The 26,139-nt window shown below is 31.8% G+C and overlaps 1 protein-coding gene across 1 annotated transcript; it reads left to right on the top strand.

The window, feature by feature from the left end:
* Positions 1 to 1,978: 1,978 nt before the first annotated feature.
* Positions 1,979 to 24,775, top strand: LOC149373130 (uncharacterized). The gene is made up of 8 exons (XM_089597935.1): positions 1,979 to 2,115; positions 10,734 to 11,111; positions 11,201 to 11,543; positions 11,615 to 12,586; positions 12,669 to 13,302; positions 18,601 to 18,866; positions 19,741 to 19,970; positions 24,740 to 24,775. Exons 1-8 carry the CDS (start codon positions 2,086 to 2,088, stop codon positions 24,773 to 24,775), a joined length of 2,889 nt encoding a protein of 962 aa, XP_089454061.1. The 5' UTR covers positions 1,979 to 2,085.
* Positions 24,776 to 26,139: the final 1,364 nt, after the last annotated feature.

Here is a 26,139-nt window from a genome sequence, read left to right as displayed (position 1 = left end):
ATGTTTATGTATTTTTAGTTATTACAAAACAATAATAAAAGTAAAAGATCAAATAATATGATTTTTCGAACTGGTATGGAAACGCCTGAAATATGCAATCCGCCGTACACAGGCCGTTATCGCACGTAAAACTGTATAAATAAGTAATTTTTTCTAACTGTCAATTATTTGTTAAAAAATCTGTAAGTCATATATAACAACAACGGATGCTATGTAGATACTAAAATATTTTTTTTTAATTGAAAAAACCGATAGAAATTAAACAATTGCAAAAAACACTAAACTGTTAATAACTATAGTTAAAAACATCATATCGTAAATATTTTTTTTTGTAAATTTGTGTAAAAATATACACTATTAGATGGAACTAGTTCTACTTCTCCACAATAGAAAATGATCGAGTAATGTTAATTTGTTAATATTGCAAAATTGAATTTTGTAAAAAATCGGGGTAAAAATTGAAAAAAAAAGTTTTTTTTTCACAATATTGAAGTCCTTTGTATTCTGAATAAAATCCATTTTAAAGTTTCAGTCTAGCTCAATTTTAACGATCAGGACAATCAAATGAATTTTTTAATTAATTATAGTTTATTTACGTTATTTTTCATAATACAAGAAAAGCCTTGAGCATGGCTTAAGATCTCTATAAGAGCTATCGAATACCAAATTTTGAAGCATTTTCATCAAACATTATAAAAGTTATGGATGTTTCAAAATGACAATTTATAACGACGATTTTTGCACTTTTTTGCAATATAACTTCGCGAAAAAAAGTCTTCTAATGATCTAATTTACACAGATTGGTAGATAATTAAATAACGAACAAAATATCTTTGGCTATTTTTGCAATCCGACAGCCACAAAAAAAGTTATATGAGAAAAACTAAGAAAAAAAATGGTAAATTTTTACGAATTGTTTAATAACAATTGAAGCCCGTGGTTTGGTTGGACAAAACTATTTTTCCATGTTTACAGACCATAATACAAAGCGATCTGCAAAGTTTGGACGCTATCTCCGATTTGTTCCTTATTGATTGCTTCAGCTACCGGACTACTCGTAGAACAGAGCTACAGAGCGCCAGTAAATTAAAGGTATGTATAGTTGACTTTCCGATCTGACGGTAATGTAGAGCGCAACTTACCGAAAATTACTTGCTCTGGTAACGATTGCGGAAAACACCTCATCACACGCATGATGCACGTAGTATATTATACCACGTGTGATTGTCTTCCCCTGTGTGATAATGATTTGACAACAAATAGATAGACGGACAGCTCAACATACCGCTATCTCTTTTGCACTTGGTATAACGCTCGCCGCTCTCGCCGCCCTCGCTGGTGAAGTATTTAAAAACAATAAAACATATTTAATAAAGTAATGCATTAGAAATACCTAACTGGTAAAATGTTGAAGAAAAGCTATGACTGAATGCATTTTATTTTTTTTTACTAAAAAAATATTATTCAGTAGTGTGCGCAAATATCACGTTGTATACTAAAATAATAAAGGTATTGGATACATATACTTTTCGTCTTTACCGCCACTAATATGGTAGTCGAGCGTTGTGTAACAAATCCAGCTATTTGTTGTCACATCATTATCAACACATTATCAGGATAAGCTTTAATGATGTGACGACAAATAGATGAACGACAACTCATACACTTGTCGTCCATCTATTTGTTGTCAAGTCATTATCACACATTGTCAGAGTAAGCACAAGCACACATAATATAATAGTATATCGCGTGAAGTTGTGAAGAAAGTTATAGCATTCAGTTTTCATCAGCTTAAGTATAACGTTCGTTAGCAGTGTGATTCTACGTGGCAGTAAATCGTAATTGTTGAGTCGTGATCAAAGTTTAGAACTGTTTTTTTATCAACTAGTAAATTTGCCTTTTTTTTTTATTAACACTCGTAAAATTTTTCAACAACATTTGCAAAACACGTTTGTGTAACTGTATTTCCGTCGCTTATTTCAAATTAGCCCTATTTCATTTTCGCGGGAAGCAACGTTTGTACCCTCGAAACTTGTTTAAAAATATTGACATTGACAAGTTATAAGGTTTTTTTGTGGTATAGAAATGAATCAACTTATAGAAACCAGCTGCGAGGTAAGTCGACTTCCATTCAAATGTTCGAGCATATTCCGGAAAAAACCGGCCGCATGATTTTTAATTTGAGAAGTAAAAGAAAGAAGCATTTTCTATCAGTTTTGAGGTAAAGAAATATTTACATATTGCAAAATAGATTAATTTTCGAACGCAACTTTATGTAGCTGTAGCTACTAGCTAATACCATGATGTAAAAATACGCGGTGCGGCGTACCGACGTCTCATTTTCGTGCCGTTTTGCGCCTTCCATTGCGACGCCATATTTGAGGGAGACGTGGCTATATACTACAGCGGCGAAGAGCCTGTACAATGAAACGAAGCCGCTTAAGTTGAAACTAAAACTTATCCCATGCACGCATCTCACCTCGAATTGAGATATATATATTTATATATTTGTACATATATACGTAAACTGATCATCGTTTACCTGTTTGTTCAGTTTTTTATGTGCAAATATTGCCGAATTGGGTGTTTGGTCACTAAAACAACTGGAATGAAAGTATTGAAGCAAAAAATATACATTGTTTCACGAGTTTCTTGATGCTAATATATGTTTTATATTTTAAAAACTTTTAAAATCCGCAGACAGACATGGCGGCGCGGTGGAAGCCATGATGTAAGAAATATAATGTGTGGCGTTGCACATCCATTTTGATTCGCACCGCCATGTCTGTCTGCGAATTTCAATAGCTTTTAAAATATAAAGCGTATTAACATCAAGAAACTCCTGAAACAATATATATTTTTTATTTCAATATTTTCAATCCAGTTGTTTCAGTGACCAAACACCCAATTTGGCAATATTTGCACAGAAAAAACTAATTAAACAGGTAAACGATGATCAGTTTACGTATATATACACAAATATATAAATATGTATATCTCAATTCGAGGTGAGATGCGTGCATGGGATAAGTTTTAGTTTCAACTTTAGCGGCTTCGTTTCATTGTACAGGCTCTTCGCCGCTGTAGTAGTCACATCTCCCTCCAATATGGCGTCGTGTTGAAAGGCGCAGAACGGCACGAAAATGAGACTTTGGAACGCCACACCTTATATTCTTACATCATGGTGGAAGCATTGATCAATCAAAATGGATGCGCAACGCCGCGCGGGCCGCACCTTGTATTTTTACATCGTGGCTAATACCATGTGTTTTTATATATATATACATGTGCTTACACTGACATCGAATAGAAAGATGTTAAAGGAAATGGATGATTGTGTTCGCAATTTTGGATCCATAATGGGTCCATTTGGTATAAAGTACTGGATGATGACATCACATGAATACGTGAAACGCATATACCCGTCACATCTATATATGTGTTTATAGTAACATCGAATAGAAAGATGTTAAAGGAAATGGATGATTGTGTTCTCAGTTTTGGATACATATTGGATCCATTTGGTATAAAGCACTGCTGCACTGGACAGTGGTGGGTTTCCGACGCAACTCGGAGGTTAATTCTGACTCAGACTTGTTCAGATTGATTTAAAGTTAGATGAGAAAGGTTTATAATCAGATGTTAAACGAACGACGAATAGTTGTCTTTTATTTCGAAGTCATGATTAATCTCACTTAAGTCCGGCCTCATATTTATTTAAAAAAAAAAAATGCATGATACTTCTTCTTTCGTCAATTAATTGCATTGATAAAAGTTGATTATACAAATATCACCACATATCGCTTTAATATTTCCGATTAGTTCACAATAGTTTTACTCGTTTAACCATACCGTTCTATGGATAACTTATTGCACTTACAATAAATAATTTATCCTACTAATTTTTTTAGGAACGAAAGGATTGACAGACAGTCGACAAGGAAAGAACTTAAATTTTTTCCGGACTGTCCTTAAACACTTGTATACACTAAATTATGTTCCAGTTAAAATTTACTTGTTTGTTTGTTTTATTTATATCTGAACGATAATTATATCAATAGAACTATCTTGTAGACACATACTCACCTATGAATATATCTGTACTTGGTTTGGTTCTCAACTTCGAATTCAAAATCTTGTGATAGGATTCAAGTTTATTATTGGTTCTATCTACCATATTAAATATGCTAAATACTTCCGGAGTAACTTTAACCATCCATTCATTTCGAAAGTAAACATCCCAAAATCTTTTCCGTTTGGCTAATTTCTTCTGATCATTTTTAAAACTTTTTTTTATAAGTTTTCTTATTATTTTAAATGCTTTTTCAGCTTTATCAGCTGGAAAAAGTGGTATTAACAAAATTTTCTTCATAATTTCATAGCCAATATTATTGTTCTCCTTATTATTTTGTCTCAAATATATCCTATATTTTTTTGACTTAGCTTTTCGTATTACAGCCTAAAATAAAAATATGCTAAATTTCAATAGTTTAACTTGCATATATGTAAAATTCATGAAAAATAGTGATCAGGAATTAAAAAATTTTAAAATTATATAAGACGTAATCGATTTTTTTTTACAATATTTATTACACTGGACATGATTGGTAGGTTAAAACTTATTTATAATAATATATTACTTGGCAGTTTAAACATTAAAGAGTTAAAAACTTTTTAATAATTAAAAATTAATTACGAATATTAAAAAGATTTAGGAATTTAATATATCTATGCAATTTAACACTTAAAACTGTAAAAATGATAAGTTATGAGTTTTGTCAATTTTTTATTTGCTTACAACTTCTACTACCGATCTAGTTATGAATGGTTAAAAACAGCATCAACAAGTTTCGAATGGCTTAGAGCTTTTTTCCAACCAATTATAACATTTGTTAATGCGTGAGTGCAAGAGAAATGGTATACATTCAAAACATAAATAATGTATATAAATTATTTAATTATGATTGATGATTAGAATTTTTTTTTTTTTTTTTTTTTTTTTTATGTGTGAGGATATCGTTGTTACACGGATGCTATTAGGCATTGTGTGATTATTTTTTAATTTCTTTTTTAACTTGGCATTTTTCAATGTTTTTTGATATTATAAATCTAATTATTTTTCACAAGGCTCATGATGTCGTTAGTCAGAATGCGTGATTTTTCCAAAAATCGAACGATATATATACTACATTTTTGCGCTTTATAAATGTATGGTCATATTTTTTAACCTACTAAGTTTCTTTCTCTATGTTAGCAAGCCTGCAATGGGGCACTTTCCAAAGATATTTGCCGAGAAAGACGTAAAAATTGGCTTCATGGTTATGAATGACAGACGGTATCAGAATACCAACGCTGATGTACGTAAATGGGTCATTCTTTTAAAAACCGAGCACTTTTTGACCAACACATCTCAGAATTGGCTGAATTTTTTTTTTTCCAGACTCTACTTTTAGCAAAAAACATAAAAGTTCGAGGTTTTTTTTTTTTACGTATTTTAGATAATATAAGCGGTCGAAAATTCGATGAAAGCGAGTTTTTAACTTGAAGACTAATTTTCAAAAATTCATAATTTCGGTTCTATTGGAGCTGAAGATTTAATTTTTTTTTATTATAAATTACTATGTTAACTTAATATTCAACATTATGAAAAAAAGAGTATTAATAATATTTATTTATAATGTGAAACTAGACAACTTTAAACCCATTCGGTAATTTTTTCAACAGATTCTTATGTTGAATAATTGAACAATAATGCATTTTCGGTAGTAAAGAGAGAAGAGCCATTTTTGGGTGAGGTAACAGAAATTTTAAAATAAAATATGATTGGAAGATTGCTCTGCCCTGTGAGAGCAATAAATCTTTTCTAACAGAATTTTTTTTTCAACGTAAATCTTTCAATACAAATATATACATACGATTTGCGAACGCGTCCATAGATAATTATATAGATTTAAGGTGGCTCATCATGCTTGTCCTATCCATTTGTGTGACATTATAGACTATCACACTTGAAAATATTGAGTAGCAGGCTCAATATATATACCTACATAGATACGAATCCGCTTGTTTACGTACTGAGGTTAGCCCCGAGTTTCGGACTTTCTTAGAAAAAAGATTAATCAAACAACCTGCTCCTCGTTTTTTTGTAACATATGGCTCGACTTTTAGCCAAAAAAAGCTAAAAATTTGGGTGAAATAATCAAAATGCCTTATAAGACTAACTCTAGAATTTAAAATTTGAATGCATTTTTTCGACTTTGGTCGGCAACATGCTTTGAAATTCAAATAGTAGATCCGTTGAGTAATACTTTACCATGAATTTTAATTTAGGTGCAATAGCTGCTCAACTTTCATAAAGGTAATAATTCACCTCAAGAATTAACATAATAAAATATGGTGATAAAAAATAGCTTCTTTACCGAATTATATTTCTTGCTCATAATGGTTAAAATTTGGTGCACTCCATTAATATTTGGACTCGTCTTAAATGTAGCGTCTACAAATATACTATTTTCTTCATTAAACTTATTCAAAAAATCCTTGTCATAGAGAATAACGTGGTATCCATGAGATGAAGAGTTTAACAACTCTGCAGAGAGGGAAGTTTTATTGCCTTTTTTATCAATAAACTTTAAGAGCGATGGATTTTCCTGCATCTGCTTGCCGAATTCTTTAATTGAATCGTAGCGCTTGCAAATAGATATGATGTTTCACTTTATGTTGGGCTCGCTGCATAGTTATATGAACATTTTCATAAGCAAAGTATTTGTCTAATCCATCGAGCCTATGAAGTATTAGATTTATAAATAATTAAACAAATAAATCAATATGTGTCTGTGTGTCTGTCTATGCAAATGTATATGGGTCATTAAACAAAAATTGATAAATACGAATTGATAGATGCGATACTTTCACGCCCTAGTTGAGATTTTTTAACTTAAACATTAAGAATTTTAAATTATTTTTTTAAGTTGTTTGTCATAACAACGGATAAACATGTGTGTACACTAATGTACATGGGACTTTTTGCGTAAAATATCATATGCTATATAGTTTTAATGTTCAATAAACTAAATATTATTTAAATTAAATACTTTAGATAATGACAGTTTTTTTCAAACATCATATGATATAATACAGTATTGCAAATACCATGATATCTCATTTGCTGCTCTTATTTTAATACCATGATTTACAAAATAAATGCATACCTCCATTTTCTTTATAATTCTTATACCAAACGATCTAGCTAAGGAACTAAAAAGAAAAAATTAAAAAAGCTTTCATTTTGTTTTGTAAACATCTAAAAAGTTCAGCATTAAAATTTATGACTTCTCGAGTATAGTTAGCTTGATACATTTATCGACTGATAACGGTATTTTGTACTTGGAAATATTGGCGGAAATTCTGTCTGTGAAAATTTTGTCCATGACCCAATACTTATTCTATAAAGTATATATACTCACCCCGATAGCATTGTGATAGCACGACCGCGACTGTGGAGCACGGCCTGGAGCACACGTGAAAGCACCGTGATGTCCACCTGTCGTAATTTCTGAGCGCACACTGCAAGCATGGTGTGGAAAGTGCATGTCATGCTATCAGACTGCATGGATTGTGTGTATACCAGGGCTGTTGCATACGCTCATGCAAGGTGGTATGCATGCAGTGCCCATTACCCCTAACCTCTTCTATATACTTTTATCATTATTTTAATTTATAATAATAAGAATGTTATTACAAACAATTTATTTATTTTTATTTTAATTATTTTAAATTTATTTTAAGTGCCCCTCGATAATGGATACTTGGATAAGGTTTGTGTTTGGAGATAAAAAGTCGACGTTATTCTCTATGGGTAGTAAGACGTCATTGGCAGTGATACCGCAGAAGTTTGCCATTTGTAGAGGAGTTTTTGTGAGCTAAAGTCGAGCTGTGATGCTGTGTATTAGGAGTGAGGTTTTAGGTGGGAAATGTTGTGGACGTGAATTTTGATTGTCCATTTGGGCAAATAAGGGCGTCTTTATGTTGTTGTTTTAATTGGGTTAGCTTTCGAGAAGTTGTAAAAGGAGGCCTGGTGGGTGAGCTGCTTTTCTTTTGGCGTGTTAATATCTTTTTAGGAGTATTCGAAGCGTTGGAGCACTTTTGCTGTGAAGTTCATCAGTTGCTTTGATAAGATCTTGCATATTGTCTCCCCCTCCTCTAGTCCAGGGAAATCGGAGAATCTTGATCTCTTGTTTCTGCTATTTAGGTCATTGTAATCATGTCAGGCTTCTTCGACTGTAACAGATTTTTTAACTACGTATGTTAATAGTATGCCTTGCTTGTAATTCTGTTAGTGTTTTTTCTTCTCTTAGTTTTTTCGGTAGGATCGTGATAGTTTTACCTTCGAAAAGTAACACTGGTGCAAAACCGGTAACTGTATGTTCTGTTTAATTGCATTTCTTTACGCATTCATGTGCTATGGTTGTCCATGGCTGCTTTCCTTGTTTTTCATTTATCTTACACCTTATTTTATTTTTTTTTTACCCAGTTTACCTTGATAGTTCTTAGGCCAAGTCGCCGGGGCTACCCGCTCACCACCTATGTGTAGGGATGTATTGCCGTACCCATTTTCCAACCCTTTTACTGATGTTACACCTAATCCATGGGCACAGTGTGAGTATCTTCGGTGAGACACCTTGCCAGTTAATCTGACACTCTTTGCACCAACGTTGCATCGGGTCTACTCGCCACTGTGTAGCCTTTCCCCGGGGAGGACTCCATATTTCAGGACGTTCACTCCTCACTGGTGAAGCCGGCGACCTCTGCCGAAGCATCGGATCCAGGTTATTTAGCATCCCCGGAGAAGTCTCATGTTTCAGGGACCACTCCTCGTCGGTTAGGCCGGCGATCCCTGCCTGGTGCATCGGATCCGCTAATCCCTACCTCCTATCACTGTTTTGCATTCACTTAGGCCCGAAAACCTGTGGGGCAAGGAAAAAACTCTGGAATTGCTCTGAAGGAAAATTCCATAGAAAATCCCGCCCCAAAAAACAGCCGGGGTTACATAGGAACTTTTCCGAGCTGGGGGTCGTGCAGCTAGGTATCTCGGCTATCCGAAAACGCTGTTCTCTAATGGACAAGTGAATTACGTTGAACTCTATCCCGATCTAATAAATGCTAACGTCTCTGGTGACATACCAGGAGACGTGTTTAGCTAGAGCACAATCTGCTTCTAGCATTTGGGGTTTCATGGCCACTCTTCCAACCGCCCTGGGGTTACCAGAGAAGATTTTGCTACAACAGCAAGCCAGGGAAAACTCTAGAGGGAATCTAACATGGAGAAACATTTGCAGTCTCTTGTTTTTATTATTAGATCTTGAATCAATGGGAATGCTTGCGATTGAGGTATAACTATTTTATTTAGTTCTCGAAAGTCCATACATAATCTAGATTTTTTTCCATCGTCTGTTTAAATGCTAAAGTTACTGAGGCAGCAAAAGGATTAAGATTCTCCTATTAACTAGTATTTTAATAACATTGAGATTTGTTTTTTTATTTCCTTTTTATCTTCAATCGTGCACCTATATAAGGACTTTTACTGCAATATTTATCTACAGTAATAACTCTATGCGAGCTTCGTGTTCTTTAACTGAGCCAACATCATATTTATCTTTTGCAAAAATTGATTTATATTTATCTTGTGAATTCATAAATTTTAGTTTTTTGATGGAAGTTTAGAGCATGTAGTAAGATTTCAAACTTATTTGTGTCTATGTTTTTATTAAAATTTATTTTTTTAGTATAAATACATTCAGAATTTTTTTCTTTTTCCTTCTTTCATAATATTTGTAAATTTTCATTTTGGATTAATTTAAATTCTTTCATCATATTTAATCCGATTAAGAAATCAAACTTGATTTCCTCACTTTCTACTACGAACATATCAAATTGACTTTTCTATATAATAAATTTTTACTCTTATATTTATCATTCCATTCGCTTTCGTTGCACCATTAATCGCCATCAAATTAGCTTTTTCTGTTTTAAGTTTATCATTTTCGTTTTTTAATTTTATCAATTTATAATTTATTAAGGATACATTTGATTCTTAATCATAAATCCCGATTACTTCTACTGAATTGTTTATAAGTAATTTGATGTTAATCAATGGTGGAACTACAAGTTTTTTTGAACTGCGCATCATTTAATTCGACTTCTAACTGAGAGTTGTTTATTAAATTAATTTTATTCTTTTCCTCTTTTTCATCGTCAGCTGAAATTTCTTTTGATTTAAACCAACAATTTGATTCGAGAGTGAAATCGAGTGCCTTTATTTAATTTTTCGCATATTTTATATGTACTGTAAAATTTCTTTTTTTCTGAAGTTTTCTTTCTAACTAAATATTAATTTTTATGGATTTCTCTGTAAAGGTCCTCGACTTCTTTTAAACTTTCTCTATTGTTTTGTTGTTACCATACGCATCAAACCAAAACCCCATAAGCAATTCCAAGTGGAATTCCAAATGTATTATAAGTGTGTTTATAGGTGGAGTTACAAATACACAACGTTGCATCCGAAAATTGATTAACTAATTTATTTATTTTGCAATTATGTAAATATATAGGGAATGCTGATACAACACAACTTCTCTCTTTTACTTGAAACCTTTATAAAGTTAAAAATCGTACGGCCAGATAGTAAACCTGAGCCCGAGTAGGTCCTTAATATCATTCAACCTTTCTCGTAGATTCGCAAAACTATAAGCCTTAAGCTACCTTTATGGGAGTCGTCGGATTTTCAAGTTCCGGATGAGACTGTACAAAACAACTCCTGGAATGAGCCACGCTCCGAACAAAGATCAGGTGGCTTTTTAAACAGCGACTGCAGCTATGCCTGGATAAGCTGCGACAAAAGTTTATTTGTAGTGAATGTCACGTCTGGTGAGTACGTAACATCATGGACCTTCACATATAAGATAACCACTGTGTCAGCCTTTCCTGCTCGTCCAGGAAGTTTGCCCTTACTTCTGGTGGGGCTTGATAGCAATGCTATTAGAATTCAAGATTCCGTTGGGCAATTGTGTGTTTTTGATTGTTGCATTTCCAAAATTTTATGTACTATTCTAGTGAGTATAATTTGTTTTTAGTGCCATGTACTAGTTTTATCTCATAGTAGATGGTTTTAGCTTTAATGAGATACTAATTATTTTTAAAGGTACCAGCTGGTGTTGAACAGGCGTGTGTGATGTACGGTGGGGCCGACTGGGAAAATTTTAATGAAGAAAATCGAGACTTAGTTTTACCAGAAAATAGTGTATTAATCTTTGTATCACTCAGAAACTTCCAGCACTTGATAGTTGATCTTAATAGAGATTCATGGTCTAAGTCATCTTACGGTGATAAGCCTATTGTAGCCTGTTTAGAATTTGTTAATTCTTCACCTGCAGTACAACCTCCAAAAAGTAATGAAGTAGAACCTTCAGAAAGTAATGAGCTAGAACCTTCAACAAGTAATGAAGTAGAATTATTCTTTTCAGCATACAATTTGACAAATAAAGGTAAATTTGTAACTATTTTTCTCGCACATAACTGTATTGGTGATTGACAAAATAAAATGTTGTGATTTTAGAAACTGAATATTATATGAAGTTCAATAGAAAAGAATTTGAGGCTACTGCACTGTCCAACGAAAAACTATGCACTGTCTTGCAGTGCTCTTCCAAAATACGTGGATCTGAAATCAAGTTGATGGCCGATCGTTTGTGCAAGCCGTTGTTTGATCAGTCGGGTGTCAATATGGACGAGTCTGAGTTGAAAACGTTACATAACTGTGTTCAGCAACTCGAATGTTTAAAGACCGTTATATCAAAATTACCCAATACTGAAATCGATTTAACTAAACATAAAAGGGCCCTTAAAAAAATAGCAGCCTATTTTCAAGTTGTGTTGTGGTTTTATGATGTCGGTCTGTTGCCGGAAATGCAAAACATCGACGAAAGCGATGACGTGCAAATTTCAGCGCTTACGAAAATTCAGTATCCAAGAAATAAGCTTGTAGAGTCTTACAAGAAAAAAAGACGAGACGCTTGTACGAAGGACAATAAGGAAAATGATGTTTTATTCATTGATCAATTGATTGCCAGAAATTGTTCACCACTCAAAGTGCAATGGAAAGAAGAGTCAGACAGTGAGTGTCCTAGTCAAGATGGTCTTTATCCTCCTCCATCGCTGCAATCTTTGCTTAGGAGTTTTTTAACTGACTGCTATTGCGAAGAAAAAAGTGACGAAGAGGAGGATAAAGATGGTCAATTACCTGAAACGTACACTAAACACTGCATCATCTTCTACTTGCTCATGGACCTGTGCATGATTCTCAAAGACTCAAATTCAGCAGTCGATCAACTTATGAAGTATCCCGCAGCTTTTAAGTTGAGTCCTAGTATTATTAAACTCATCCGAGCTTTTTGGCTTCTCGATCACGAGGATTACGATGGCTTTTTCAACATCATGACAAGCCAAATTGTTTCCAGCAATGACATCGAAGACTGGCAGCATGAACTCGCTATAAATTCACTTTTAAAAAACAATCAACACAAATTAGGTACGTTTTCAAATTTTAAAAATATGTAACATACATTCGCAAGCTGTCAATTAATTTTTTTTCATCATTTCTTTTTTAACAGCTCTAAATTATCTGCTCATTATTAAACCACCAGTGATATCGTCCGATCATCGGCGCATAATGATCGATCTGGCGGTGGAACAGGGTCATCTACTGTTAGCATTCCATGCACGACCGCCATCGGATTGCGGACCGTTACTCACGAGTTTCTTCCGCTCATGTGAAAAACATGGAAAGCTCAGAAAAATTTTGCAACTTTCCTTAAACCCGGAAGAAGAGAAAGCCTTTGACAATTATCTCAAAGAAAATTATAATGACAAAACTAGATTGATCCATTACTTGCTGACGAACCGCCACGTAGAAGCCAGCCACATTTTTTCTGTAAAAAAAAACTTTAACCCACATCAATCAATTGATGAGGAAATAAACTTTAACTCAACCGCTTGGAATTTACTAAATTTGGTTCACAAAAACGTACCCGAAATCTCAAAACGTTTTGCAAACAGCTGGAGAAAAAATACCTCGAAATCGGCCAAGGGACGACGATTTTCACCATATCCCATTATAAGTAACAACAATGAGTCACGTAGATTTCACCATAAACCAATGTCTCAATCTTGGGACATTGATGGTGATGTTTACAACTTGGCAGTAGAAAAGACACTTGAGACGTGTCGCAAGCCCGATCGAGATGGGCTTGGACCATTAAATTATACGCCTTTTCTAACTGCGCCATGCGCAACAATAAATGCTCAACCAAAATTTTTTACTCAAATAAATAACAAGAGTGATACACATTATGTTGTATACCCAAAACGGAAGATCTTCACGAGAAAGACGGCTTTAAAAATGGTAATTGAGCCTGATGATGAAATAGTCAAAAAGCGGCGAAAACTTAACAACCAATCCAGGGACTCAACATTGAATGGTTGTATACTTTATCTACATATATATATATATATATATATATATATATGTTAATTGGTCAGTTTGGGAAATTTTTTGAATATCATATATAGCCTTTTTGCTATCATAGATAGATTAGGGCACCGTTAATATATTTATGTATTATAAATTTATAGTATATATATTTTTACAATAGCAATATATAGTATCATTGGCACTTTGGGGAACTTAAAAATTTGTGTGCAAAAATTGTGTTTCTATTCTGCTCTTACTACAGGTTTTTATTTCTGCTATATGTAAGAGAATTTTTATTATAAGGACATTTAAATGTCACATAAATTTTACTGTGATTACTTGCTTCAAAAAACTTTTTGCTTTTTCCACATAAAAAGAAACAATAATTACAAAAGCATAAAACAAACCAAGAAAGAAATTTAGTCGATCGAGAGCCCTAAGAGGTTACTTGCTTTACTTTAAATCCTTACGTGGACATTAAAAAAATGTGTTAAAAAGCCATATCAGGTAGTAATTGACATGGTTTTTTACACATTAAAATCAATCAATAAAAGTTACTGCAATTTTATTGTTGTTTTTTATGTAAGCTTCTATGTAGGAGTCCCATTTGGTTTTTTACTTTTTAATTGAGTACAATCATATAAACGGAAAGTTATGGCGCACATAAAAGATATCGTTTTCTTTGTACTCTTTAACGACTACTAGGTAGTAAAAGAACGCACCTGCAGCGTTTTTTGTTGTATAGGACCGGAACAAAATATGATATTCAGGATTTTAAATTCTTATGCAAGAAGAATTGAATGTTATAGGCAGAATTAATTTTTTACATAAATAAGAACCAAAACCAAAAATCTTCTTGGGTTTTAGCACCACACCCATAATCATTGTTTTATTTTGCAAATGTCTTGTGAATTATTGATCCACAAATGAAAATTTGTATTGATGTAAATTTTGCAAAAAAGGAGAAATAATCTAAGCCCTGAATGGCTGCAAATTAATGTTACGTAATTGTAACGGATGCCAGCGCTACATTGCTCGTATACTCTGAAATATGAATCAGGCCACTGTTTTTAATTGTCAAGCTAAATTGATAACTACTCGAGTTTCATGTAAATTCATCTTTCAACTGTTCGTTTTATAAATGGGCAGGTTTTATATGCATATAATTGGCCTGCTTTACATAGTTTGTTTCGAGTACTTTGTGTCAATTTGATTTATGGACCTACATGTCACCGTTTTAATGAACCAACGAACATTATGGTTCAGTATTATATATGATAGCTAAGGGTGGGTGTCCAAAAACCAAAAAAACGAACCAGAAGTCAGAAAATGTCAGCAACAGCAGGTATTGCTGATTGCCTACCTTTTCTTAACCTTTGCTGACTTTTTCCGTCGGCTGCTGCGCTAATATAAATGGGGCCTTAAGAAACAATAAACATCAAATCAAGTCAGAAAACAGATAAATACCAAAGGAATAAAATTAAAAAAAAAAAGAAATGTTAATAATTGAATCATTAAATAATCGAAAATCCACAGATTGATATTATACGACTGTTAAAGATTACAAAAAATGATGCACATCGCTCTTCAAAAGATGTTGCGGCGTGAAGCTTTGGGCTACGTTTTTTTTGACGTTCGGTCGTTCGGTCGTTCAATCGTTCGGTCCTATTCATGAAGAAAGTAAATCTATATTCACTATGTATATAGATATACATGCTGGAGGAATCGGACCGACTGACCGAACGACCGAACGTCAAAAAAAAACGTACCCTCGATTACTCAATCTTCAGCAGTAGACGCGAAATATTGACAGTGTATTTTCATAAATGCATTTGAAACGGCCAAAGGTACGATAATTTCTTAAGTACAATATATTTCAATAATTATAATCACAACTTTAACTACCTTTAACGGCAAAGTAAAAACAATAAGCGCACAAATATACTAATAATGTTTCGTCTCCAACTCAACAGATGGTGATAGTTTGAGTTAGGTTAATATTTTATGTTGTGGTCACAGTATCACAGGACTCTCTCTCTCTCTTTATACATATATATATATGTACTCGTATATATTATTGGGGCTAACACCCCTTGCGTGCTCCGCACGCCAACTCCCCACTAACGGATTGTGTCATAACTATAATCTTTTCGGAATATGTTTTGCTTTTTTACTTTACGAAGCCTTAAAAAGTGATATAATTAACTGTTTAGTCATCATAACAAATAAGTAAATATTAATGAATTTTTTTACAAGTCTCACTTCTAATTTCGATTTTTGTATTTTAAAATGAAGCAACTATTTTTCTTTTTAGTGTCGTTCAAACAGTTATTTTACCATAGTAAAATTTCGTGACCAATTATTTGACATAATTAAAATTAAATATTATATGAAAATAAATTTGATGCAACAATTTTCGTACAATCGATCCAAATTCAAATAATCTTATATAATCTTGGACCTTCTTCAATAGAAATCTGGGCCTGTATTACGCATGTTTGCTTAACTGTACGTTTATGACTGGATAGATCAATAGTTCACCTTTTCTGCTCTCTTTTCCTCTCTCTTTTTCAATCTCTTATGGCAGAAATCTGGTTTCCACGTAGAGTTAACGCCATCTCTGGTCACCCAAGGAAGAGCAACGTGCTATGTTGCCATTTAGGGCATGTGCCGGCTGGAAAGAATCACTTATACTTGTGTGTAAACCCTGTTTTATGCCCCCGTATGTTTATGGTCGAGCTGATTTACTATACTTGTCCTCTCTATTCTATATATTCTACGCATCGGAAGGTTTCAAGATTCTGTTCCACAAACTTGCACGTGAGCTCGCCTGTGCATTGATATATATCTCTCATTCTGAGTATATGACCCTTTATAACAGAATGTAATAAGAGCAAGTAATAAAAAACTACAAGAGCTAGAGGAATGAGGAACGTCAGTGGGAATAATCGGAATAAGAATAATGTATTAATGTCTATACTTTCTCAATAATACAATAGTCGTACTGTTGGCCCAATGTTTTTAAGAAACTATAGTATAATAATATATTATTTTACTTATCCACTTATTCCCTTGGATAATTCTAATATTTTTGTTATTTTTTTTTTTTTGTTGCTTTTATTGCATTTGCATGTAAAGGGCCTATATCTCTGGTCACAACCACACATGGCAATACACTGCAGAAGTCAACTACACTTACACTTCCGTAGAGAAATGTTCTGGCATGGACATCTACACGTATGACTCAAGTATACTAGATTCATGTGTACATATATTTATATACATACTGTATAAGAATGAGCTTGGCCTGGTCAAATCTATTAACATTTGTGTGCACAGTGTGTATGTAGACATATGTACACATGAACCAAGTATACACCAGAATCATAGGTGTAGATACTAATACCAGCACACCTCTCCGTAGAGGTGTAGGTGTAGGACATCTCTTCGGAGTGTATTGACATGTGTGATCACAACCCGATACTTTTGAGACAAAAAGAGGGGCTAATATTTTGTCATAGCCTCGATCCAAGTTTATGAGGATTGATTGAAGCCGAGATCGACCAAATCCACTGTGTAAGATATTCGCTTCGTGCAGCGATTTGAAACGACGCCACCTACAGGAAAAAAGATGTCGATAATAACTAATGAGAATACACAGCATTTTATAGTCCTTATGGGAAATGATCTGTTACAAGCATTTGATTTAACAATAATGTATCTTCAACAACTAAAATAAGTTTTTTCAGTTTTCAAAATCATTTTAATAGCAAAAAATGCTATTAAAAAATTATTTTTAAGTGAATTGGTAAATAGGTATTTTTTAGCTCAGAATCATACTCAACATTCAAAAAAATTACGTTAGTTTTTTAATATACATTATTGTTGAATTAAATGCTTGTAACAGATCATTGTCTATAAGACGCTGCGTATTCTTGTTAGTTAGTATCGACAGCTTTTCCCCTGTAAGTGGCGTTGTTTCAAATTGCTGGCAGCAATTTGCTGCACGAAGTGAATACAGGTGGCCCCATGTCGGTAAAATTTTTGTGAGATACTTGTACTATTTTATTCAAGATCCAGCAGATGGCGAAATGAGAAACGAGGACCGTATATACAATTATACTACTTATGTTGACTAACACTATGTACAGTGATACTACTAGTGTTGGTTAATACTCGTATAATACTAGCAAAAGTAATAATGTGTCATTTGCTTAAGAAAATGTATTTCCTTTACAAGATAATTGAATAACCTCGCTCCATGATGTCTACAGACTTTTGTCATTTTTGGCGCATTAAATAATGTTAATCCACTTTTACAGTCTTGAACACGAAATTTTTTTGCCATGTTTATTCAATTATTATTTGAATATTAATATAATTTTACATTTATTATTTAAATTTTTTCTTTTCGGTGTCTATTGGCTTCAGGTGCTCGTCTGCTCAGTCTAAGTTTTTTATTGCGACACCTGGTGCGAGAAAGCAGAAATGACACAATAAGTTTCAATAATTTATGGTAGTCAATATCAACCACCTATATTCTGTATTCGCTGCTTGTAAATTGGTGGTGAGGAGGGCTGGCGCCACTTGTCACTTTAACATGTACTTTTACGAAATTGTCCGACAAGTTCATTAGTGATGGCCGTGTCAACTAATTTTTTTCCATTCAACTTGACGTGAAAAGTCCGGCGAAATGGGGGCAGAAGTGAACTTGTACACAGCAAATATCTTACACTGTGTACCACAGACTTAGGTAATGCATTATTTTATGGCGATGGTCATAGACTACAAGCACACTTGTAGGTCTTTTACAAAAACTAGTTAACTAGGACGGCGCTGCAATCGATTTAATTCGATATCGTATGTATCGAGTGCAATGATAATCAACGTGTTATCTGATCTCTGTACAGTTATTGATTGTAAACCGAATATTTTCACAATCCTTTATCCATAAATACTTTGACAGTGTACAATCCCTCGAGGTTAGTACACTTTAATACAAAAAAACATTTTATAAATAGAGTTGATATCTATTTATCTCGTTTTTATTTGCGTTGTTACATCTTTAACAGTTCAACAGTTGTTTTTCTAGTGAACATGACTCGGCATTTGTCAGGACTAGCATGGAGCGATCCTGAGTATCAAAATTTGATAAAAACTTTATCTGAAAGAGGAGTTGAGACAAAAAATGATTTGCTAAAACTATGTAATAATGCTGAGCTTTTACAAGAATTAGCAAAAGCTGTGTACCCACGCTGGGGTGGTAAATTTGTTCAGTATAGTAGAAGGATCGAATCTTTTCTCTACCAGTACGCAGATAGAGTAATTTGTGATACAGGTAAGTTGCGTGTTTACCTTTTTAAGTTGATCCTTAAATATGAAATAATTGTTTTCCTTACGTGTCTCAGCTGAAGTACTTTAAATCTTTTAGTGCTACACAGGATACATAGATTTTTATATTAATTATTGGAATGATAATATGAAATTCGTTATTAGAGTTTGAATGCCTTGCTAACAGTTAATTTTGAAGCATATAAATCTATGTATAACACTTCTTTAAACAATCGTTTGTTTTAATTTCAGTTAAGGACGCATCACTTGTTTGTGCTCCAGCATTGGAAGCTCATCGAGAACTTATCAATAAAATTATTGATGCAATGTATAGCATATTCAGTATTCAATTAGAAGTAAATAAATTTTTAGTATTCAAAAATGAGTTATCTAATGAAGCAAGAAAAAAAATAGCTGCTTTTGTATTCAAGATGGAAGAAACAAAACTAGATTTAAAAATGAAAAAAAAAATTAATAATGCTATGCATTTCAATGTTAACGAAATTCATTCTAACTTGATTTTAAAGAAGAAAGAGAAATTCAGAGGCTTTTCGAGACTTGAGATTGAAAATTCATACATCTATGAATCCACTTATAAGCAAATGCATACTCTGAAGATAAGTAACGAAAGTAAGTTGAGGTCTTAGAGTATTATTTTAGTAACACATAAAGCTATATCGTTTTTTTTATAATTTCAAGCAGTACTGAAAGTTTTATTTATTATAGTCAGCCCAGTTAATATTATACAGTAAGATCTCTATTCCCTAAGGGGTCTTTGTTTTTAATTTTTTTGTTTTTACTAAAATAGTTGATAATTGTTAAATATACTTTTTTGAAAGCATAAACTATTTTTGACAAATAATTTATTGAATTAACATTAGTCATAGATGGAACAGCGTTGGATGTAGAAATAAGTCGGTCATCTGCAAGTACTAGTGAACTAGTACTTAGTCCAGTATTCTGCGATTCTGACATTGTACTTGATTCAATTCAAGAAGCTCAGAACTGTACACAAGATGGTAGTGACGAATATAATATTAATAGTCCTGAGTGTGATCCTCTTGAATTTAATATGAATGATGTAGCTCAATCTAAACCTCAGTGGACAACTGTAATTGAAGACAGTCCAAAATTTAAAGGTGACTATCTTTTAAATACTTACATAAGTGTAAAAAGCATTTTAATTATAACAATGCATTCATCAGTTCTTTATTTATAGAAACTTATTCTATCCAGCTAAGGTCTGAGATGATCAGTCTCCATCCAGATACAGGTACTTACAACCAAAAATTTAAATGATGGATAACGTAATAATTCGCTTAAGCCCCTAGATCTACACTGTTATTGTCTTATACGTAAGAATATAACAATATTTTTTTCAATATACTAAGAATTGTAGCAGTTTCGCTCTGGTTAAATATTTTGATTTTTTCAAGTTACACCACATATTACACTTAAAGGTGTTAATATTGATAATATTGAGATTCCATACCCCCAAAAAATTAAACATCCGTGTTTCGTTTCCACGTATCGTCAAAACTTAGTTTCTAGATGATAGACTAATCCATAACGCTGAATCATTTACTTTTTTCTAACTGGAACTGAAGCAACACTTGAATCATCTGATTTCTTTTGTACCTTCAGCAGAAAAACTTCTTAATTAATTAAAAAAATATAAAAATTACGATTTTGTAAGACGTTGTAGCCAGGTGGTATAGGAAATCGACTAATAGAATTTCCCACGAAAATTCTTTTCATTTACTTATGCGCTTATTTTAGCTCCATCGGACAATCAGATCAAGTTGCTTAGAAAGTTGATCATCCTTAATGTTACTAGCAACAACGATGCTTGCCTACAAAAATTTATGGAAGTAGGAAAACTTATGCCAAGAAATCTAAAAAAGAATCTTTTATCAAATATTCTTGGAGCCAGTGTTACTGATTACTTCTATTCATTACTAGACAGTTTGGTTGCTTACAGGAATGTAATAACTAAAAGAAGCCTAGAATTACGTAAATTATTTGAAAAAGGTCGTATAAATCTCCGGGTTTCTTTTGACGGCTGTGCTTCATGGGAAGATTACGAAAATACGTTTTTTGAAGGTAAATAAATTTTTAAACAGTTATTACATGTATACATTCTGTTGTGCTAAGATATTTTTTTTCAAAAAAGGTAAAAAATTAATTTTACCACTCATAGTAATATAAAAAATATGAGATTTGATGATTTACTTCCTTCAAATTGGCAAAATCTTTCATTCACTAAAAGGTGAATTGAATTTTTTAAAATTCAACATTTCCCTACTTTAAAAAAAGAAATTTAAAGGAACTACTCTTTCTAAGCTTATTTTTTAATATTCAGAGCTTACAATGTCGGTAATATTATTTTTAATTTTTTTTTTTTGACAGAATTACTATTTTTTTTTAAGAGTCTTTTTTTTTAATACAAAATTTTACCGTTTTGTAGTATACGTTTCTTAGTTTTCTCATAGATCTATGTTTTGGTATAAGCTGAAAGATTTCTTTACAAAAAATAGTAATAAGTCTTTAGTTAATAAAGTTATTATTTTCAGAACTAAGCAAGCTGGGAGTAATGAAAACAGTACTTCATCAACATACACGAGAACTCATCTATGAAACAGTGCCTATTAATCTTAATGATCTAAGGTAAACATTGTCATCTTGTTAAATGAAAGTTTCTGTGTCATAGTAAACCAATTAAAAGCTAGCGTTTTTAAAAGGCTTACACCGGAAAGAAATACTGTACAAACGTATATATATTTAACACATTTAAATAAGACTAGTATATTCACTGAGTACATCGGTTATAGATGTTTGTGTTTTGATATTGTAACAGTTCTTAATAAAGACAAAAATTTTATGTTATACTAGAAAGATTCTAAATAGTTGTCAATATATTATTATTTACATCAATTAGTATTTAAGTAACTTGCCAATTATGCAACCATAGGTTTCGATCAACTCTACTTGGTACAAAACAAATTACTGTAGTCTTGATTTTTGCGCCATTTATTTCTACGACTCGCTTGCTTCTTTTAAAATGACATATGTAAGTCCTACGGTCATCATCGTACACTGACTTGACCTACTATTATTATCAAATAACAAAGATTTTCTTATATGTGTATTTGAGTACTAGGCCTAGACAATTGTAAATAAATTTAACCAGTCTCAGATGCCACTTCACACATTTATTACGAATGTATAACTTTTTATTACTGACAACAAATAATTATCAATGAATTTATAACTGCTTATATTGAGAGATAATCATATCAAAAAGAATCAAGAAGTTAGTTTAACACTTTTTAAACATACCGTAAGGTTAAGATTACTAATAATTACTGCTCTAATTCATACTAGTAAACTAAAAAAAAAATTAGTTCATACTACTAAAGTTTTCTGAAGGGTCTAACTATTGGATGTGTTCGTACTCAAAAAACAATTGTTATTTCAAATTATGTTAACTGACTAAGCCATTATCTTGTTATTCTTGTTATTGCATCTTCAGTTAAAAAATATCTTTTAAGATTGTTATTTACGGCTAATAAATAAAAGTAAATAAATAAGTGACGAACTGTTCATAAGAAAAATGATTTACTTTTCATTTGACATAGCAAAGAATGCCGAAGAAAGTATTTTAATCAGCTTAACATAAGAATGCTTTATTTATTTATTAAAAAGTAAACTTTGATGCACTAAGGAGTTAAATAAAATATTAATAATGAAACAAATTTACTTTTAGCTTAATAATCCAGCTCAACAAAAGTGCTAACATTTTAAGCATTGTTGATGACTTAGCAACATTCCTCGTTGTAGATCAACTCATTCTGAAGTTCTGTAGTCATAAAATAAATAAAGGACTTGTAACTTATTTAGGAAATGCTGCAGTTATAAAAAAAAATGTAGAAAGATTTCTATTAAGTTTTACAAGTAATCAAAAAAACACTAACGAAACAGCTCAAACAATAACTCAGTTACTAAAAAAAAGTTTTCATAATTTTGATGATTATTTGCCTAAATTACATAGGCAATTAGTATGTTATTTGGAGTTCATCCATTTCAATAGTGGATTAAAATTATCAGCCTGTAACAGGTATATTATTCCTAACTATGTATTATTAATTACTTTTCAGACATCTATTCTACCAAGACACGTATTTGTGTTCAAACAAAATTTTTTAGGTACTCAAAGGAAAATTATGTTGGCGCTAAAGTAGTAGCAACCAAAAAGTTTCCTGCAGGAGCGAAAATTAACCTATTAAGGGGCTACACCGCTGTGTTAAATAAAAATGAAATAAGCTACTTGACAGAAAATGGACTTGATTTTTCCATCGTAAACAGTAATCATAAGAAACAAATGTTATGGTTAGGTCCAGCTGCATATGTAAACCATGACTGTTTTCCAAATACAGTTCTACGATGGGCAAAAATGAATAAAGAAATTTTTCTTGAGGTACTGAGAGATGTGCATGTTAATGATGAAATTACAACTAGTTATGGAGAGTATTATTTTGAAGCTGAAGAATGTGAGTGTTTAACATGCAAAAAAACAAATCCATTGTACGAAAAAAAATTTTAAAAATTTAGTGTAATAAAAACTTAAATCCAAATTTGATCAATGCATTTTATTATTTATTTCTAGTAGAATTCCAAGTGCCGACAGAATTTATGTATATAAAGAAATACGTACTAAATTGATAAGTATAAGTACGTGGTTGCCTTATTGTGCGCCTAAGGCCTCATTACATAATTCAAAATTTAACCCTCAGCGTACGTTGCTCGATGATCTAACTAACAATTATTGCACTTAACCTTAAAAAGTTTAGTGTTATTACTTAAAACTAGAGCACTACACCAAATAAAAATTAAAAAATTTAAGCAACTAACAATAAGCGTAATGTGAGGCTTCAAAAGGTTCAATACATATTTATTTTATTTTCTCCACCTGAAACATGTCAATAATCAAATTGCAAGACTACATTAGTTGCCAGAAAGCAAAAAAGCCTGTCTTGCAGTTTTGAGCGAATTAGTTTACGATTATCTAAAATGCTGTTAATCAGCGAGTCAATCAATTAAATGTTTAGTCCGAGGCAATCTCCCAACTATAAAATTTATGAAAATACTACAGAAGGGTATAGTCAATGATAAAAGTCAGTATTTCTTGATTTTTAATAATGCGCAACGTTTTGGTAGCTGTTTGTCACCTTCATCAGGTGCCTGAAATAATTTACTAAAATATATCATATACACAGCAAAGTTTACAAAAAGGTCCCTATAATGAAACGATTGATACGAACTATTACCTTAACAACTATAAAAATGGTAAATATTGCACATAGTGTTCATCAACAGATTCAATACGCTATGCATAAACGAATAATGCAAAACTTTGTCAATATATAAAAATACTCTTAGTTTAACAAAAACAAGTGCAGTTAAGCAATCGTACTTTTTCTAAAATTTTTTCATAGATTTTCAAACATTGTTTTTTGCATTACTACAGTTTAACTTGCTAAAAAACAAACTGAATGACCTGTTAGGACATAAAAATAATACGCATTTATCAACTAAATTGCTTAAAATATAAAAAATTAAATTTCTTATTATTTTCTATCAGATAAGTTACAAATTTATGTTTTTTCAGCAAATTTAATTTAAAGTTTTGATTGCGTTCTATGACTAAGAAAAATAACAACTTAACTTGCAGATCACCATATTTGACGTAGTTTAACTGCTAACAAACAACTTTAAAATCATACGTTATAGCAACTAAATTTTTAAAATCAAAAGTTTTTTATGTAATCTAGTTTTACTAAGTTTAGCTTATTATAAACATTCGAGTTTTTGTCTTTACAGGGCGTTCAAATAGCTGATCAGCCAGTTAAAGCTTAGGAGTTCCAGAAACTTATTTAATAGTAGATAGTAATAGATTCATGTAATTTAATTGCAAGCGATTCAGTATATAAAAGAAATTAACTTGGTGTCCTTAAAGGTTGTTATATTTGTTCTTTAGTAAGTAAAATGATAAAAACTTATAAAAAAAAGGTTAAAATTTAAGAAAAAAATTTACAGAAAAAACAATTGTTAAACCATAAATATGTATACATAGATAACTTGTCAAAGAACGAATTAAATGCCCTGTAGACATACACACAATAAAAATTTAACTAAATCGCTTAAAACAAAACAACTTAAATTTTTAATCATTTTCTATCAAAGTAGTCACAAAAATATATTTGAAAAAAAAATTTATTACATTCTTTAACAACTTTATATTTGTTCAAAATTTTATAACATAACTTGTAAATCATCGCAAAGTGACGTAACTAAAACCGCTAACAAAAAATTTAAAGTAACATGTATAAGCAACTAAATTGTTAGTATCTAAAGAGTCTATAATAAATCTAGTTTTAATCAGTTTAGTTTGTTATAATCTATTTAGTTTATGCCTTTACAGAGTTAAAAATGCTGTTCAGCAAGTTGAAGCTTACGAGTCCAAAAAACATTTTTGATACGAAAAAAAGCTAAATGTTTAAATAACAACCATAATTAATTCTATTTAAACAACTTATGTGATAGTAAACAGTTTTAGATTAATGTTATTTAAGTCCATCAATTTGGTTTATAAACTCTTATTATCTTTGTGTCCTTACACGTTGTTATATTTATTTATAAGCAGGTAGAAAGTATAAAACGTAAAAACTAAACTTTAAATTCTAAAAAAAATATCAGAAAAATACAATTTTTGAATGATATATAAAGAAAACTTGCTAAGGAACAAATTTAACGCCCTGTAAGGACATAAACGTGATAAAAATGTAACATCTAGATCGCTTAATCAAAAACAACTTAAGCTTTTAAGTATTTTCTATCAGAGTAGTTACAAAATTATTTCTTCTTAAATATTTTATTACATGCTTTAACTGCTTGTTATTTGTTGAAAATTAAAAATTATCAATTGTAAATCGACAAAAAGAGGCGTTAATATAACCGCTAGCAAAAACTTAAAAATTATTTGTATGAGCAACTAATATGTTAGTATCTAAGAAGTTCCATTTAAAATCTAGTTTAAATCGGTTTAGTTTGTTATAATCTAATAAGTTTATTCCCTCACAGAGTTAAAATTGCTGTTCAGCAGGTTGAAGCTTACGAGTGCACAAAACATCTTTGATACGAAAAACAGCTAAATGTTTAAGTAACAACCATGATTAAGTCTATTTGAACAACTTTCTTAATAGTCAACAATTAAAGATTAA

This window comes from Copidosoma floridanum, unplaced genomic scaffold, assembly GCF_036245765.1.
Source record: "Copidosoma floridanum isolate Cflo_tuat_1 unplaced genomic scaffold, Cflo_Japanese_pri ptg000040l, whole genome shotgun sequence".
NCBI classification, from domain to species: domain Eukaryota; kingdom Metazoa; phylum Arthropoda; class Insecta; order Hymenoptera; family Encyrtidae; genus Copidosoma; species Copidosoma floridanum.
This window is presented reverse-complemented; position numbering and strand designations above follow the sequence as displayed.